The following is a 17,459-nucleotide window of genomic DNA, read 5'->3' as shown; positions in this document are numbered from 1 at the left end:
ATAGGCTCAAGGGTGGAATAGGGGTCGGGGATATGGGGTAAGGTTTTGTGGGGGTCTGGCTGGGGGTGAAGGCTCTGGGGTGAGGTTGGGGCTGAGGGGCTTAGAGTGAAAAAAGAGGAATTGACTTTGGAAAGAAATGTTGGTACAGGAGGGGGCCTCAGGGCTGGGGGAAAGAGATGTGGAATAAAAGGGGGTTCAAAGAGTGGGCTCCAGGTGATGCTTACGTCAGATGGCTGCTGGAAAGTAGCATTATGTCCCTTGGCTCCTAAGCATAAGTGCAGCCAGGCAGCTCTGCACATCAACATCCATCCACAGGCACCACCCATACAGCTCCCATTGGCCATGGTTCCCAGCCAGTGGGAGCTACAGAGAGGGTGCTCAAGGTGGGGGCAGTGTGTGGAGCCACCACGGGTTCCTTTATACCTAAGAGTTGACGGGACATGTCAGCCACTTCTGGGAGCTGTGTGGAGCTGGGTATGAAACCTGCAACATCTGCACCAGCTAGTCTTTTAATGGCCCAGTCATGGGGGTTGACCAGAGCCACTGGGGTCCCTGTCTCTGTTCAGATCAAAAACTGGACACTGGGCAACCCTACTTCGTTTATTTTTTTAAATGAGATGCGTAATCTGGTGGTCAGACTAGGGAATGGGAGTCATAAATCGAAGCTGAATTTAATAACTCTTCCACGTGTGAAAGGGAATAGTACCTCACTTAACATCTTTGGGTGGATTCACCCCTTGGATTCCATCAGTACAAGCTAGCAAACCCCAAATTGTATCACTCCTATACCATTAAAGTACAAGACATCCTACAACATCTACTTGGACTCTTGGAACCTGGAGCTCAGCTTAGGCGTACAGGTCAAGGCCTTGCAGATTTTTTCATGTAATCTTTTCCTCTGGCACCTCTCTTGAAAGTTTAGTCAGGGTTTAAACAGCTTTTCTCTGGCAAAACCCTTTGAAAAGAATGAAGGCAGTTCTGCTCCCTGCCTTGTTCCCTGTGCTCCTGCCCCCACAATAACACAGGAGAGCCCGTTTGAATCCTTTGCCCATGTGAATGACTCTGACCATTTGTGTTTTAGTCTATCTCTAAATGAGGATGTTAGCTTTACAAGAATGTTTAGGATTAATTCAGCTGCCTCTGATGCAAGGCACTATATAAGAGTTAAATATTTTTGTTTTGTCTTAATGGTGTCTTTAAAAAAAAAAACAAAACCAAAAACAAAAATAAACCACTGATCATATCATTGCTAATTGCCATGAAGTATAATGCACATATTTTATTTTTATCCGCTATTTTTGTTGAATGGACAGCATTCCTTGCTGCTAAATTAGACATTAATTTTTAATTATTGACTTTATGCCTTACATATTCACCTATATTCCAGTCATGATTTTTCTAATGACTGTTCAGAAAATGCAGCCATGGTAAATTTAGAGCATTTTCAACTAGTGCTTAATGAACAATTTACTTAGAAAGTGTTTTAGTAATGATATTAAGTTTCAGTAGTGCAACACATCCTCACAAACCCTGCTATCTTCATTGTAAATGGTCTACAAGGATTTATTTGGTAGTGTAAATAAAATAGTCTAAAACAAACCTCTGTATTTTCAAAAGCTATTGTCTTACTATCTGTTTTCTTGTCAGTTTTCTAAAGTTCAACAAATTAAAGCATGAGTTGCACAATGAACTAATTTCTAACAATAACCTCTTGCTTCTTGTTTTGTAGCAGTAGCTCCACCACCAGGTGGAGGAGTAGTAATGATGCAGCTAAATATACCCAACAACCTTCAGCCTCGACCCCATTCACCTCCTCAGTGGAAACAAAGTAAATATTATTGTGACCATCAAAGAGGACAGAAATCCACAGAGTTTAGTGCTTTTGATAGTGCCACACAGGTATGATTTTTTTTGTTTTGTTTTTCTTTTAGCACTTAGGAACTGTAAATTTGAGATGTTTTAATTAAAACAAAGCAAATTACTCTTAGATATATTTGATTAAAGTCTTATATTGAAACCACAAACCTTAAATATGCTGGCATCATTGGTGTAATGAATCTTATATTTAAAAAAAGAGAGAATTCATTTCTGGAGAGGAACAAAATAAATTTCATGATTGTCAAACAGTAATGTTAACCTTTTTGTGCCCAGGATTAGAACATTATAAGTAAGTGATGTATTCAAGTAAGAAATTTAAAATCACTGACTTTTCAGGGACCAATATCTTTGTCACGTTACTCTAGTTACAGCATAATCCTCAACTAAATAGTCCTGTCACCTCACCAGCCCAGTCACCAGCACCAGCTCAACTGTCAAACGTGAAAACCATCTGCCCTGCATTAACTCCTCTTTCTGTTGTGTCCCAGTTTTCTAGATCATTTGTCCCCGGACAAGGTAAGGTTTTTAGTTGACTGAAATACTTAAAAGAAAAAGTATATGAATATATTAGTTTGTGGTGTATAACTTTTTTCAATATTCATCAATTTGAGGGCAAATTGTGATAAATTTTTAATGGCTTGTTAGTGTGATCAAAAATTTATTCCTTGAATTTTATGAAAAATAAATTCCATAATCATTGTTTCCCCAAATAAAATAAAAAAAAAGCTGTGAACTTCATGTTAGTAATGGGGGGGAGGGATTTAGAATAAGTCAGCTCCTTCATAAATAACTTTCACCACTGAGAACTGTAAATTTGGGATATATTTTAATTAAAACAAAACAAATTACTCTTAAGTATATTTGATTAAAGTCTTACATTGAAACCTGAAATATGCTGTTACAACGTGTAGTTTTTATGGATAGAAACAATCAGTCCTGTATGCCTACCCATTGCACGAGGAGGGCATAGTATGGGAAGGGGAGAAGGTAAACTACATTTTCACCAGATTCTTAAGATCAGAGGTAACCCGCTGCTACTGCTGCCATGGGTAACATCTGACCCCTTTGCTGGGGGAGGGGGTAAAGGAGAAGGGCCTGGAGCACTGTTGGTAGTGCGGGTTCCCAGGTCCCAATTTTGGCCACCCCTTTTGCAACAGCCCTGTTTCTCATGGCAAAACAGCTGATTCACAGTGTTCAAATAGCCAGATCTAGATTAGTGAGCCAGTGAATAGCAGTTAATTGATTAGATAGTTAAAACGTTTCTTATGTGATTAGTTGCTGCTGACTGTCAGAAACTGACAGGTAAATGCAGCTCTAGAGTTGGTGTGATATGTGGGAGAAGTTTGCTGCCAGAAAAATAAAATAGATATTCCCTTCCTTTTAAGAAATGTAATGAGCTCACTAACTTTTGCATAAATGTTAAATGACCTATTGTCAGTCATGTGTCTCAACTTCCTTAGACCCTTGGCATAATTTAAAAAAAAACCAAAAAACTCTCATCAGTCATCTTATGAATCCCTCAGGTTGGTGGGAATTTCAAGGTGTGGGTTTCAATAGGACAGGATGGAGCTGTGCATATGCTATTTGAATAACTGAAACAAGTTTTAACCTTATTAAATCTTTTTGAGGAGACTATGGCAGAGAAACCAGGGGCCAAATGTAATTTCTATAGCTTTTTAAAATACGTTTTTCAAATATAAGGAGAACTGAGTCTGTGACTTTTGAACTTGATAGTTTGTGATCAATCCATTATTTCCCCACAATTAGCTGGTGTGTTCTTGATATGTTTTTTGCTCTGTCAAGATCCCAACTCTTGTATGTATTTTTTTGGATAATAACCATATTACAATTATTTCCTTGCATGCATTCATTTATACATTGTATGCCATATTTATGAAGTGTAGACTGTTAAGAGCATTTAGAGAGAGGTTTTATATTAAACCAAGAAATGCATTGACTATTTTTTTCCCATCTTCAGGAGATGCCAGATACCCATTGCTTGGTCAGCCACTGCAATATAATCCTCCACCTTTGTTACATGGACATGTAACAGGTCAACAGGTATGAACAAGTGCTAACTCCTGGGGATGTCTATACCTTATTAGTCGGTACCACTTGGGCAGTACATTCTAATGCAGTCATTTTCTACCAGATGTCCATGGTCCACAAGGGTACAAAGATGAGATCTATGGGGTCTGTAAAAGGTTGTCATTATCATAGAATAGTAGTTTTGAACCTGTCTTCTGAGATTTCTAAATGATTCCACACTTCCTTTGGCATGTTTTAGGGGTCTGTAAATGAACTAAGGTTGAAAACCATTGATCTAATGTTTATCAGCATGTTGTGCATTAACTGGCCCAACTGGCATGCAGTAAAAGTTCCCTAGAATGTGTCAATGTTTGAAATGAAACTAACTGCATTAACTTGCAGCAGAGGGCGCTTGTTGTGTGCAAGTAGACTATAAACAGGCCAGGAAGTTGGTGAGAGAGTGATTTGCATTAGAATTTTACATTCCATTAGGTACAAACTAGTCTTCGATGTGGACAGCACCTTTAGAAATACTGCAGAAAACAATCCCAAAGCTGTAGCAGCGAGATTTGTGAATGAGGGAAATGCACTTTTTGCATTGTAAATGTACATTAGTTTGTAATTTTGGAAAGAGAGGAGCTTTCTAGTAACTCACTTTTTACTCTGTATTGGTACTTTGTTTTTGCAGTGAATGAAAGTGATGGGGATAAGGACAGAGCAATAGTGTCAGGAATTGCCTTTCATAGTAAAATTAAATTTCCAAAAAGCTGAGATCAACCAGAAGAATAGTCCTGAAAAATACAAGATGATTGTTGCCTAATATGCATAGCCAACTAATTTTGACTACAGTAGCAATTCAGGATCAAATATGTTTGAGACTAAATAACCAGTCTCTGCCTACTTCTTATTATATACTCAAAACAGGTAGGGACAAAATTTAGTGCATCATCAGTCCTTCTGGGAAGCTTGTTCTAGCAGTGTTCAGTTCAACTTACATAGGTGTACTGCTCAGAACTACCTCTATTTATAATGGAATCCTTTACAAACTGACACCCTTTGTTTTGTCTAAGATTCCACCTAACAGTTTTACCTTTTTTATGGTACCATGGTGTACACCTCCTTTTAGTTTTGGTATATCGTTAGGCCATGAAGACCTACCCTTCCAGTTCCAGGACAGACACTTAGATCTTGTCTTTAACAGTTTCCCTGTCTGCCTATGCCAAATGCTGAATTGCACTGTTACGAGGTCTTGTGGGATGGGGAGCAGGAGACAGGAAGAATAAGCATAATATAATTTATCATAATTAACCAATTTATATTCACCATACAGGGGCAGATTAGGGCTTTGTGCCACCCTGGGCCAGAGCAAGTGGGGAACCTTCAGCTTGCCCTCTTCCCTCCTTCCTGTGCTACTTCCAGGGAAGTGGGTTTGGGGCACAGGAGTTTCCTCCAGCCCAGGTAGTAAGATGGGGGCCATGGGGCTTGCTTTGCCCTCCTCGGTGGCACACCTCCCAGGGAGCTGGAGAGCTAGAGTAGGGCAAAAATCCCATGCCTGGACCTCACTCTGCAGCAGGAGTGCTGGGTGCCCAGGCCAGGGCAAGCCAGCCTCTGGGTCCTGTTGGGAGAGCCAGACAAGCACAGTGGCTTGGGGTACAGGGATGCCCATTTTTCTGGGCCTCCCAGCTTGATGGGTTTATCCACCCCATCTCTTCACTGTATTAAAACTGTGCACGTAATACCTGTTCTTATGGTGTACACTAAACCTAACAGATATGTTAATGTGCTTTCACCTTCCCTCCCCCTCCCCGCACACACTATTTGACCTCATACCAGACACTCAACTTGCACTTGTGCAATAGTGCTAGACTCCAGGAATGACACTAGATCCAGAAATCTGTCCCTCTTCTGTACTACCATAGTGTAGCATAGTGTCTACAGAACTCATGGACAATCATTCATAACTTGCAATCCTTGTTTGTAGCTTGTAATATTACAAATGTCAGCATCCTAACCATGTAATGTTTGTCTGAGCTCAGTGTCAGCCTGGAAATAGACATGGAAACAGAGGAAGGAAACCAGCTAAGAAGGCTGCTTCAGCGGATCTTGGTGCAGGAGAATCAGGTATATAATTGTCTGAGAGAATTGTTGAAACAAAAACTGAAGCAATGAGAATTGCATTATTCTTATTTATTTTCTTATTTATTTATTTATTGTATTATTCAGACCTGTGTAGGGGAATGGGCCTGTCTGATATCTGGTGCAGAACTGCATGCAATACAGAGAACTGGAGATGAATGTGTGTCTGAACATGGAATGCAGAAGAGTAGGGATTGCCTGTGTGGATATTGTGTATCTGTGTAGAACAGTCGGAGGGCTCCCAGCACAGAGGAGGAAGTTGGGAGTCATAGGAATTTCAACAGTGACAAAGGCTGTCTATAAAGGAGTAATGGGTGGAAAGTATCCGTATGTGGAGTTGAGGAAAACAGCATGCATGGATGTTGTGTGTGTAGGAGGGATGCTAAAGGAGCTGGTTACATGGGATCCCTGAAAGACGTAGCAGTATGGAAGGTGCCTGTAAGGGAGGTGCAGCAGTGTCAATGGCTATCTCTGTGGAAGCACAGGGGATTGTTTGGAAGATTTGCAGAGAAATGGATGTCTATGTATGAGACCATATGGGAGTGTCTAGGGCAGCTGCAGAAGTACCAATGGGAAATGGAGTTCCAAAGTATGAAAGTTGGTACAAGTTAATGAGTAGAGCCCTACCAAATTTATGATGATGTAAAACACATCACAGACCATGAAATCTGATGTCCTCCATGAAATCTTTTCTGTACTTTTATCCTATACTGTACAGATTTCATGGGGGAGACCAGATTTGTCTCAAATTGGGGTCCTCCTGATCCAAAAGGGAGTTGCATGGGGTCACAGTTATTTTATGGGGGATTGTGGTATTGCTTTCTTTATTTCTGCACTGCCTTCAGAGCTGGACTCCCTGCCAGCAGCCACCACTCTCCAGCTTCCCAGCTCTAAAGGCAGTGCCACCACCTGCTGTAGCGTAGAAGTAAGGGTGACAGTACCACAACTTTCCCAACTGTCTTTGCAACTCTCCCTCTGCACTCCCCTTTTTGTGTCAGGACCCCTATAATTTAAAACATTGTGAAATTTTCCCTTTTTTAAAATCCTGTGACTATGAAATTGATCAAAGTGGATGGTGGATTTGGTAGGGCCCTATTAATGAGTGAAATAAAGTAGAAAGTTGCAGCTGATGAAATGGGTCTTTGCCCACAAAATCATATGGTGCAATATATCTTATTCTGTACAGTGCTCCAACACTTCTGATTGTTTTTGGGCAAAGAGGGAGATGGCAAACATGGGGAAGGTGGGTATGGAGGGAAAGAGGGAAAAATCAAAAGAAAGTAAAGAGTGGATAGAGGACAAGCTGAGAAATGATGAGAGAAAAGAAAGCCCAAGGGGAAGACAAGTCAAATTATTTAATGTTGAACATTTTTAAAATTACATAATGATTAATATGACAGAAAATTCTTCTGTAGCTGTGCTTCATTTACAAAAAGCATGAACATAATATGTAAACTAAATTTGTTCCTGATTTACACATTTTTTCTGACATAAATCACAACACAAGACCTTTGTTGCCAATAAATATAATGGGTAGAACAAAGGTAAAACCTCTCCTACCCCCACCCCCACCACCTCATGCAGATTGTAGGCGCCAAATAGTATAAGGAAGGTATGGCCAGAATGCTAGGTCTCTCTTTTGTGGACTGTTTAAAATCTATTTCTTTGTTGGCTTGCCAGCTGCACGCTGAAAGGAGAAATGGAAGAGAGTTTCCCCCATGTGCACCTGGATTTTATCTAGTTAAAATGAACGAACACCTTCCCAGTTGATATTTGCTCTTTGACAACATGTGTAGAACTAATTCTGACTTTGAGATCTTGGATAAATCATTTAAGCTTCTTAATGTAGCTATATGTGAAGTGGATGCTGTAAGGTTAAATTTTTAAATAGTTTTGAAATCTTCATGTGGATGAATTTATTGTGATGGCAAAGAATTTTGTTTAGTGTTTTACCCCTACCTCTTTTTGTGGACCACGGGAAGGGAGCTGAGCTTCTTTCCCTGCTTTCCTTAGGAAGTTTCCACCATGCGACCAGATAACCAAAGCTTTGTTTTCCTGTAAGTTTTACATTGCTGTGAGTGAAACAAGTTGTGTCTTACTATCCAAGTGTGTTTTTTTTTGTTTTTTTTTTTTACTGCAACCATACTTTTTATCCCATTAATAGATGAGCCAAGTGTTAGTCTTCAGTCCTCAGATTGCTGCAGAACTAAGGCCTTGTCTACACTAGGGGACAAAAAGTCAAATTTAAGGGTCTTGGGTCAATTTAGAAACCACCAGTCCTTCACCACAGTGTTCAATAGGTCAATTTTAAGGAGTTCTTAATGTTGCCTTTTGAATTGCCAGTTCACCAGGAGTTAACTCTGAAAATCGATTTTTTCAATGTCAACTTATGCAAATGAGACTGCAGCGTGTTATTTAAATCGATTTTATTAGCCTCTGAAACTATCCCACAGTGCCCCTCCTTGTGTCCTTTCTAGTCATCGCTCGACCTCCACTGCTCTCCAGGTGAGCAGGAAATAGGTGACAGGAACCAGTGGTCATCAGCCTGGGAATTTTGAATTCATTTCCTTTCCTCTCTGGTCAGCATGGTGAACAGACATCAGGAGCACACTTCTGCAGCGCACCTAATAGTCATGAGTTCCCAGGGTCACAAAAGAGCCCCAGCATTGAGCCATCAGGAGATCCAGGACCTCATCATTGTGTGTGGGGAAGAATCTGTCCTCATGCAGCTCAAAACCAGCAGAAGAAATGCAGATATTTATATGAAGATACCACAAGGCATGATTCAGAAAGCGTATACCAGGGACACTCAGCAGTGCCACTTTAAAATCAAGAAGCTGAGGCAGAATTACCAAAAGAGCGAAGAAGCTAATGGTCAGTCTGGATCATCTCCCCAGAAATGCTGCTATTATGATGAGCTGCATGTTCTTCTGGGGGCAGACCCAACCTCTTCCCCACCCCCCCCCAGCCCCCAGAAAAATACATGGACTCCTCAGTATGTGTTGCTTGGCAGGATGATGAATTGGGGTCTGAGCTGGTAGATGAGGAAGAGGTGGATGAGAGTGGGGTGCACTCCAGTGCAAAAGCTGACCCTGCAAGCCAGGACATGTTCCTTACATTGGAACCCATCCCCTCATCTCAGGTGGTGGTTTTGGACACAAAATGCGGGATGCTGGAGAGGGCACTTCTGGTGAGTGTGCTTTTTTTCTACTGATAATAATATGGTGCAGTTGTTGGGGGGTGGATCTATCCATGTTTACCATAGAAGAGCCTGTTAATATTTCTGGTAATGGAGTGCTGATCCTGTTTGGACATGTCACTGAAGGTCTTAGACAAGCACTTTTGGATTCTCCACATGAGATTTTTGGGGAGACCTGACTTATTCCTGCTTCCACAGTCAGACACCTTGCTGAACCAAGCCACCAGTAAGTAATCCGGAATGATGGCACCACAGAGCATTCTTGCATATTTTCCAGCCTTGTATCCAGACAGCATGAGCATTCTTTCCTTATCCTTTTTTGTTATTCTGAGGAGGCTGTCATCATCTTTGACAACCTAGAACGCATGGGAAGTTTCACGAGTCACTGCAGTGACTTTGACTTTTATCTGTGACCCAGCACAGAGCAAAACTCATGCAGTCCAACTGGCTTTTAAATCATGGCATGGCAAGCTTCCCCCTGAGCTGGCAGGCGATCGGACCCTGCCCTGTTTCACATGCACGCCTGCAAGGACTTAATGAATTTTTAACTCCTGGTGCAGCCTGCTTTAAAATCAAGGTGCTGCTTTAAGAAGTCCATGTGGTAGACTCCCTCCCCTGCCCCTCTGGGCCGGCGTCTGATCAGACACGGGGCAAGCCCTCCCCCACTCCACTGGGCCTGCAGGTGATCAGATCCTGCACTGTTTCACATGCACGCTTACAGTGACTTTGAATGATTTTTTAACTCCTGACACAGCCTGCTGGAAAATCAAGGCACTGCATTAAGGAGCCAACATAGCAAGCCATCCCCACCCATCCTGGACTGCCGGCTGATTTGGACATACGCCACAACCCTCAGTGCCATGTCCCATCCTATTGTCGGAAGGGGCGCTTCCACATTATTTTTTTCCCATGAACTGAAGATAGCTTACCATTGTGTTCAAGGTAAACATCAGCTGCAGAAGATCTTGAATTCTTTTGCTTGGATGCATGCATTCTTCAACCTTAAGAGTCCACAGAGTGACCTTGCCATGGCCATATGTTCTTCCATAGAGACAGGCATTCACGCTCTCAGTATGTTCATTGTTTCAAGTAGAGATAAAAATGTTGCTATTGACAATGCTGTTAATAATTCAACATATTCTTTTCAAACAGAAATCAACTTGCAAACAGGTGTCAGAGGACTGGTAGCCCCTCTCCCCCTGAAGTGAAATTACCCCAAATACAGAGGAGAAAGAAAACCTGTCAGGAGCTGATGGCGGATTATTTTGAAGCAGCAGGAAAAGAGGAGATGAGAGATTGGAGGAAAATCATGGTGGATGATCAGACTAAAATTCATTCTTCAGTTCCATACTTAATGACGAGGCAGACAAAGATAATGGAAGCAATGCTTCAAAATGCTTCCATTTTCATGTCTCGCTTTTCCTATTCATTCCTTTCCCCTGGTCAGGGCTCTGTATCCCCTGTCCACTCCAGGCCACGCCCCCCCAGACCTCCTTACACACAATCAGTCCCCTCCCATGACTGGGACTCTGCATCCACAATCAAATATATGCCCCCCCAATATCTCCTCCCTCCACGTATTCAGCCCCCTCCCCTTGTTGGGGCCTCAGAACAAGGTGAGGGAAGGTCATGGAGATCCCTGCAGTCCACTCCCAGGGAATCACATCCCCTGCAGAAGGTTAACATTCCAGCAATCATGACTTCATTATCCTTTTGTTTTCCCTATACCAACCATGCTGCCATTAGGGCGCCTTAAATAAAAACACTGTAGGTTGGAAAAAGAAAGTTTCATTTATTAGTTAACCTAACCTGCTTTGGGGTCCATGCTTTGGGGTTGGGTGTGGTGGGAAGGGTTGTCAAGCAGTTGGAGGTGGTTTCATAAAAGGGAAGGAAACAGCATGGGTGCCGCAGTGGGGAGGATGCAGATGCTAGTTAATGGCTGGATATTCAGGACCCTGCACACTCATTCATAAACTTGGTTTTCAAGGCATCCCTAATTTTCAGTGCATCTTTCTGTGATCTCCTGATTGCCCTTGTGTCTGATTGCAAATAATTACTGGTCAGGAAATCTGCCTGTACCCTCTCATCCTCCCAAACTGGCACGAAATTCTTCCCCTTTGCCTCACAAATGTTATGAAGAATACAACAGTCCACAATGACAATGATAATGTTTTCTTCATTGAGGTCTAAATGGGTCAGAAGGTACTTGAACCTGGCTTTTAAATGGCCAAAGGCACGTTCTGCCATCAGTCTGCACATGCTCCGTCTGTAGTTGAAGAACTCCGTCCTGGGGTCCAGGGTGCCTGTGTATGGCTTCATGAGCCAAGGGAATAAGCAGTAAGCAGGGTCACCAAGAGTCACTATGGGCATTTCCACATCCGTAGTGTTGATTTTCTGATCTGGGAAGAAAGTACCACCGTGGAGCCTTCTGAACAGACCAGAATTCCTAAAGATTTCTGCATCATGCACCTTTCCCAATCATCCCATGTTGATATTGGTGAAACCACCTTTGTGATCCACTAATGTCTGCAACAGCATAGAAAAGTACCCCTTGCAGTTAATGTACTCTGAAGCCTGGTGGTCGAGTGTCGGGATGGGGATGTGCATTTCTTCTATGACCCCATCACAGTTAGGAAATCCCATAGCAGAAAATCCATCCACTATGTTCTGCGCATTATCCAGAGCCACTGTCTTTTGCAGGAAAAGGTTATCAGTTGCTTTGGCTACCTGGATGACAACAGCCCCCACAGTAGATCTGCGCACTCCAAATAGATTTTCCACTGACTGGTAGCAGTATGGCTTTGCAAACTTCCGCAGAGCAATTGCCACATGCTTCTCAACTGTCAAAGCAGGTCTCATTGTGGTATCGCTGTGCTTCAGGGCAGTAGAAAGCACTTCACAAAGTTCCATGAAAGTGGGCCTACACATGCAGAAGTTTTGCAGCCACTGCTGATCATCCCAGGCCTGCAAAACAATATGGTCCCACTAGTCTGAGCTGATTTCATAGGTTCAGAACCTGCGCTTCACTGGGTACAATGACTCCAGTGCTGACATTATCTCTGCATTCCTCCTCTCTCGATTTTTGACTTGCATTAATGCCCCCCCAGCCCAGTTCAATCCACTCATTCTCCATCGGCATTATGTTCAGAATATACTGCAGTGCAGTTTGGGAAGTCATCACAAAACACTGTACCAAACATTGAAACATCTTTGGATCCATGTTATCCTTTGTAATGGCATGTGGCAGTCAATGTAAAAGTGGCACAAAAATTCCCTTGGCTGTTTCTTTTCAGCACTAAGTGCAAAGTGAGGGAAATGCGGTCTGGCATGATGACGACAGAAACCCAGAACCACTTGAAGTGACTTATTTTCTGCATAAGACACTGGCACAGAATCCCAAAATGCAACAGGGCTGCAGGAACAGTGGAAGAAGTGCCCACAATGCACAGCTGCCACAGTCAAACTTAGGCAATCTAATGGGGATGCACTAAGTCGACTTCCAGCAGGTTTGGACACTCAGCTCTGGCTTTATAAAATTTAGTGTTTAAAAAGTCAACTTTAATAAGATAATGGCTTGTCTACACGCACACTTCAGTGAGTAGCAAGCTGGGGTGTGAATCTACCCTGCACTGCCTTTGGGGAGCCTGCTGATGCAAACAGAGAGGAATTGTGCTTTGATCTACCTGACTTGGAAAGAGCACCAGCAAGGTCCCTCCAGGCAGCAGAGTGGGGTAGATTCACATCCCAGCTTGCTGCAAACTAAATCTCTGATGAACCTTTATTAATTGGCAGTTATACTGCCTTTTAGTCTTAATGTTTAAGTGCAGTTGACCACACTCAGAACTTAAGTAGTTTTGATGTTCAGTGCCAGTGTTTTTAAAAATAGTAAAAGCAGAATGTATGTTTGCTTAAAGTGAGTTAATTTCATATCTAATGTAACTTCCCCATATTACATATTAAATGCAAGTTTTAATTCTACATATTTCTTCTTTCAGTTGCTGGAAAAGTTTTAGAAATTACTGAGTTGCCAGAAGGAATAACTCGTATGGAAGCTGAAAAACTATTTGGAGAACTTTTTAAAGTCGGTGCTAAGATTCGGTGGCTAAGGAATCCCCAGTGTCTACAGACACAACACCAACATCAACGCCGTTATTGTGGCAGTGGAGATAGTAATGTGAACACTGAACCCTCCAAACCTAGTGACTTGGCCTCCACATACACAGTTTTAGCCACGTTTCCTACAATGTCAGCAGCCCAAAATGCACTGAAGAAGCAAAGTAACTCACTTAACAAGTTTAGGCTGAGAACAAGCAAGAAGCACTATGAATTTCATATGCTGGAAAGGGCTAGTTCTCAGTAGCACCTACATTGTTGGACATTCACCCTTTATTAGTTCCATGTCCTTCTCTTCTCTGTTTGATTGGCTTGATGTTATGGGGTTTCTGTTCTCTTCATGGGGACTCCTGGGATGTGTTCTCATATGACATAATCTATGAAGAATAACCCAGTGATCCATCAAGAAGAAAAACAGATACACAGTTAAATCCAGACAACTGAAGGAATCCATTGGACAAGATACAGAGGCAACTTTCTATGAGAAATGCTGTTAAAATGCCCCTTTTATAGTAGTTTTTGTTTTATATTTCTAAATTCTTGTATCAGATCCAAAGCACTATTGTACAGCAAATATTTGTTCAAAATGAATACCCATATTCACATCTGTATTTTGTAATCCCTTTTCACAGCCAGCACACAGCAATCCATTTTAGGGCAGAGAGTTTGGGGTGGGGTGAGTGGATTGTAGGGAGAGAGAATATTAAGAAATTACTGTTTTCTAGCCAACTGCACAAAAGTCTCCAATTGCCATATCTTTTCCCCATGTTTATTTTCCAAATAAACTGATTTCAATAACTTGAAAATGTCTTACACAGTCCTTTCAAGGCTCATTTAGTGTGAAAGGCAATTACAGATATTCTTGAACTCATTTCTAATCAAACTGGTTAGGCTAAGTATTAAAGGGGAATATGAATGTCTAAACTATGAAGAATGTTCATTGAAGCCAGTGTGTTTTTAGTAAAAGGGTGAAGATATTAAAATGTATCTCCCCAAATGATAAAATATTTGCACTTTGTGTTTTCACAAGTATAAATCTTCTTGCTTTGCACTCTAAGATAATTGTGTTAATTAAGTGCTGGACCGTTCTTGAGTCATTTAAAAATGTTTTCATAATTTGCAAAGGATCACTGGATATCAGAAGTTTTGTTGCACATACAAAGAAAGCTTTATTTCCGTTTCTGTGTAATTTGCAAGGCTGTACAATGTGTGCTGATGCAAGCCTTTTTTTCAATTCAAGAAAATAAATGTTTACAAATACAAACTTTTCCAGGTGCATTTGTTTAAATTATAGGACTATTTGAAACCTAACAGAATCAATATTATGCCATTTTTGCAAGTTTTGCTCATATTTAGGGAAAAGAGTTTAGCAGAACTTGTCTAATGAGAGCTAGACCAAAAAATTTGTCTGTGATAGGCTCAATTTTAAGACTTGATGCATACTTTAGAAAGCGAAAAAACAGCTTTCACAGAGTTTATATATCTCTGTTCTTTTCCTCCTTGGATATAAGTGTGCATTGCTGTTACCAACTGTTCATAAAATTTCTCTTTCACATTAAAGTAAATCATGGAAGAGGAAGGCTTTTTTCATGGACATTTAAAATTTAAATGAGGATATGATGATGCAGACAAGAACTTTTTTTTAAACTTGGGAGATGGTGCAAGGGGGCACAGTGGGCCCACTTTACAGAAAGCTGGTTACAACCTTGTCTATAAAAAAAAAAATAAACAAAAAAAAATACTGTCTCTGTAATATTTTTCTAATGAAATAATGTGCCTGATAACGTCTTGCAGCATTTCCACATGGATGTTACAATCACAAAATAAAATGTAAATTGACTGTGTCAAATCAAGACGACAAAATAGAAAATAAAATTTAAATCCCATCCCTTTTATGCTAACACTTAGAGGTCAGATTAATTTAGGTGGAAGCTCATGCCAGCATATATGTCACTGCTTATGGTTTTCAAGTAGCTCCATACTGGATAGGCAAGTTTCCCCCATTGTAAGAAAAATTGGCCTTTAAAATAGGACCTGATAAAATTTAAGCAACTTGTATCTAACCTGCTTCCCTGAAGATATGTTTTCCAGAAATTTCTTGAGAGCCCAAGCAGTCTTGATGTCCAAACCCTACTTACTTGCTCTCATGAAGGATTCAAAAGAAGGATGTAAGCCATAGGAAGAGCACCTGACCTGTTCAGTAATTTGGGTTAGGCTCCACAAAGGAAGAAAGGTCAACACCCTATTCTCCCTTCACTCTGCAGGTCTCCAGGGTGTTCAGGAGCTACATTGGGCTTCTATAGCATGGAGGTCTGCAAATTAAATGTCAAGGCATGTATTGTGCATTGGTATGCACATGGGAACTTAATTCTGTCAAACTCAGAATTAATTGAGGTATAAAATGACTCATTAACCCAACCTATAACCCAAACAGATCTGTATCCTTGTTCTTCCAAAGATAGAATAAATTGTGCTAACTTTTATATTGCTGTACTCCACCATTCCTTCAAATGTCACATTTACCATATAGCTTGTTTTGAGCAGTCTGCTGTTTGCAATAGGTAATCTTGTGGGGACTTGTTCATTTGTAGATTTTTGTTCATGTGTTTTGTGAACGTATGCACAAGACACGGTCTCTGTTCACAATTAAGATTGCAACTGATTTCCAACTTTAGCTGTATATTTACTAACAGAATCAGTAACTTACATTATCCTAAAGTCAAGGAGAATGTCCATCTAAAATCTGAAGGAACTTGGTCAAATTGCCTGTCATTAAAAATCACCGTTCTGAAATTTTTAGTCTTTCTCCATCATTTCTTTTGACATCCTTGTCAACATTCCTGCAGTTAAATCCTGAAAGCTGATGCGCTGGTTATTTCCGAAGGAAATCTAAAAAATATTTTTGTTCTGGATATTTATGGACCATATCCTCCTACTATTGCCCAATTATGCAGTGCAGTTATGGGCTGTAGGATTATAGACCCACATTTGATTAGGATGAACTATAGTTCTAAATTTTGTTGGCATTAATATGAGCAGTAGGTTAAAACCATGTGACCAATAAAAATTAGATATCACTAGTTTGTGGTATAGCCAAGTAAACTCTTAAAGAATTCATTGTTAATGCCTGCCTGACCATGTTGAAGCCAAACCCTGGATCTAAACTCCCTTTGGAGTTTTGTAAGCATCTTGATAAAATGTTTAGAAAAGTTTTGTCTGTTTGGATGTTGTACATAGGTTATTTAGGCCTGTGTAGAGTGATTGTGTGCATACCATACAGTATTTGGATTAAACAAAAGTTTAATTGGTGTAATGGTAATGCTCTGCATAGATAATCATAGTTCCTATATGGGTACAGTCCCTCTGAACATTAATGGAAGATTTTGCCATTGATTTCAGTAGGGTAAGATCAGGAATTATCACCAAGATTTTCAAGAGTGACTAGTGATTTCTGAGTGCCCTGCTTTTGCAGCTGTTTAAAGGGGGTCTGATCAGTCATAGTTTTGTGTAAGTAAAGCTGTTTTAAGTTATTTTGGCACCCAAAATTGCTAGTCAGTTTTGAAAATTTTGATGTTTGTGTGAATGTTATCCTCTGTCTTAATGAAAATTAGAAAGTGGTCCTTCAGTAGTTAATAGGGACCTTTTTTAATTAAAACAGTGCAGCTATGAGTGTTCTAAGAACTTAGTTCCAGTTTTGATTTGTGGTTTATTACAAAGCTGTAGTGGTCTCGTTAAGATTTATTTCTTGCATTCCTGGTAATTCCTTGATTTTTATGGCCATACTTGATTATTAAGGTTTCTTCCCTTGGTAGCCTTCCTCCTTTGTTCGGAGAAATAGCTGAGAAGAATGACAGTGCTCAGTTCGATTCTAAAAGACAAACGTATTTTTGCCTTCCACCACCAGTTCTGGATATGCTGTCTTCCACACTTCAGACTTTGATTGTGGGGAGCAAATTGTTTCTATAGCTCCCAAAGGAGTTTTAATATTTGATCAGACTACCGCTGCAACTCTGCACGTTAAATAGGAAAAGCGGTGGGCGGCTGAAGGTGTACTCGAAAAGCAATTTCAAGTTACTTAACACTATTCTCAAAGAAGGCTCAGTGT

At 40.8% G+C, this 17,459-nt stretch overlaps 1 protein-coding gene across 14 annotated transcripts in view; it reads left to right on the top strand.

Moving 5' to 3' along the window:
* Nucleotides 1-16,084, top strand: part of R3HDM1 (R3H domain containing 1) — a 126,604-nt gene extending 110,520 nt beyond the window's left edge. For 4 of the 14 annotated variants that reach the window (XM_075000678.1, XM_075000680.1, XM_075000677.1 and 1 more), the window contains 5 exons: nt 1,730-1,899; nt 2,244-2,394; nt 3,857-3,939; nt 5,943-6,027; nt 13,237-16,082. In XM_075000678.1, the coding sequence (XP_074856779.1) occupies nt 1,730-1,899; nt 2,244-2,394; nt 3,857-3,939; nt 5,943-6,027; nt 13,237-13,601 (854 nt within the window). In that variant the 3' untranslated portion in view covers nt 13,602-16,082. Of the gene's footprint in view, nt 1-1,729; nt 1,900-2,243; nt 2,395-3,856; nt 3,940-5,942; nt 6,028-8,519; nt 9,360-10,393; nt 11,078-13,236 lie in introns of those variants that run through there. The other 10 variants (XM_075000674.1, XM_075000671.1, XM_075000672.1 and 7 more) reach the window with 8 other exon arrangements.
* Nucleotides 16,085-17,459: the final 1,375 nt, after the last annotated feature.

The sequence above is a fragment of the Carettochelys insculpta genome, chromosome 8 (assembly GCF_033958435.1).
Source record: "Carettochelys insculpta isolate YL-2023 chromosome 8, ASM3395843v1, whole genome shotgun sequence".
Taxonomy (NCBI): Eukaryota; Metazoa; Chordata; order Testudines; family Carettochelyidae; genus Carettochelys; species Carettochelys insculpta.
This window is presented reverse-complemented; position numbering and strand designations above follow the sequence as displayed.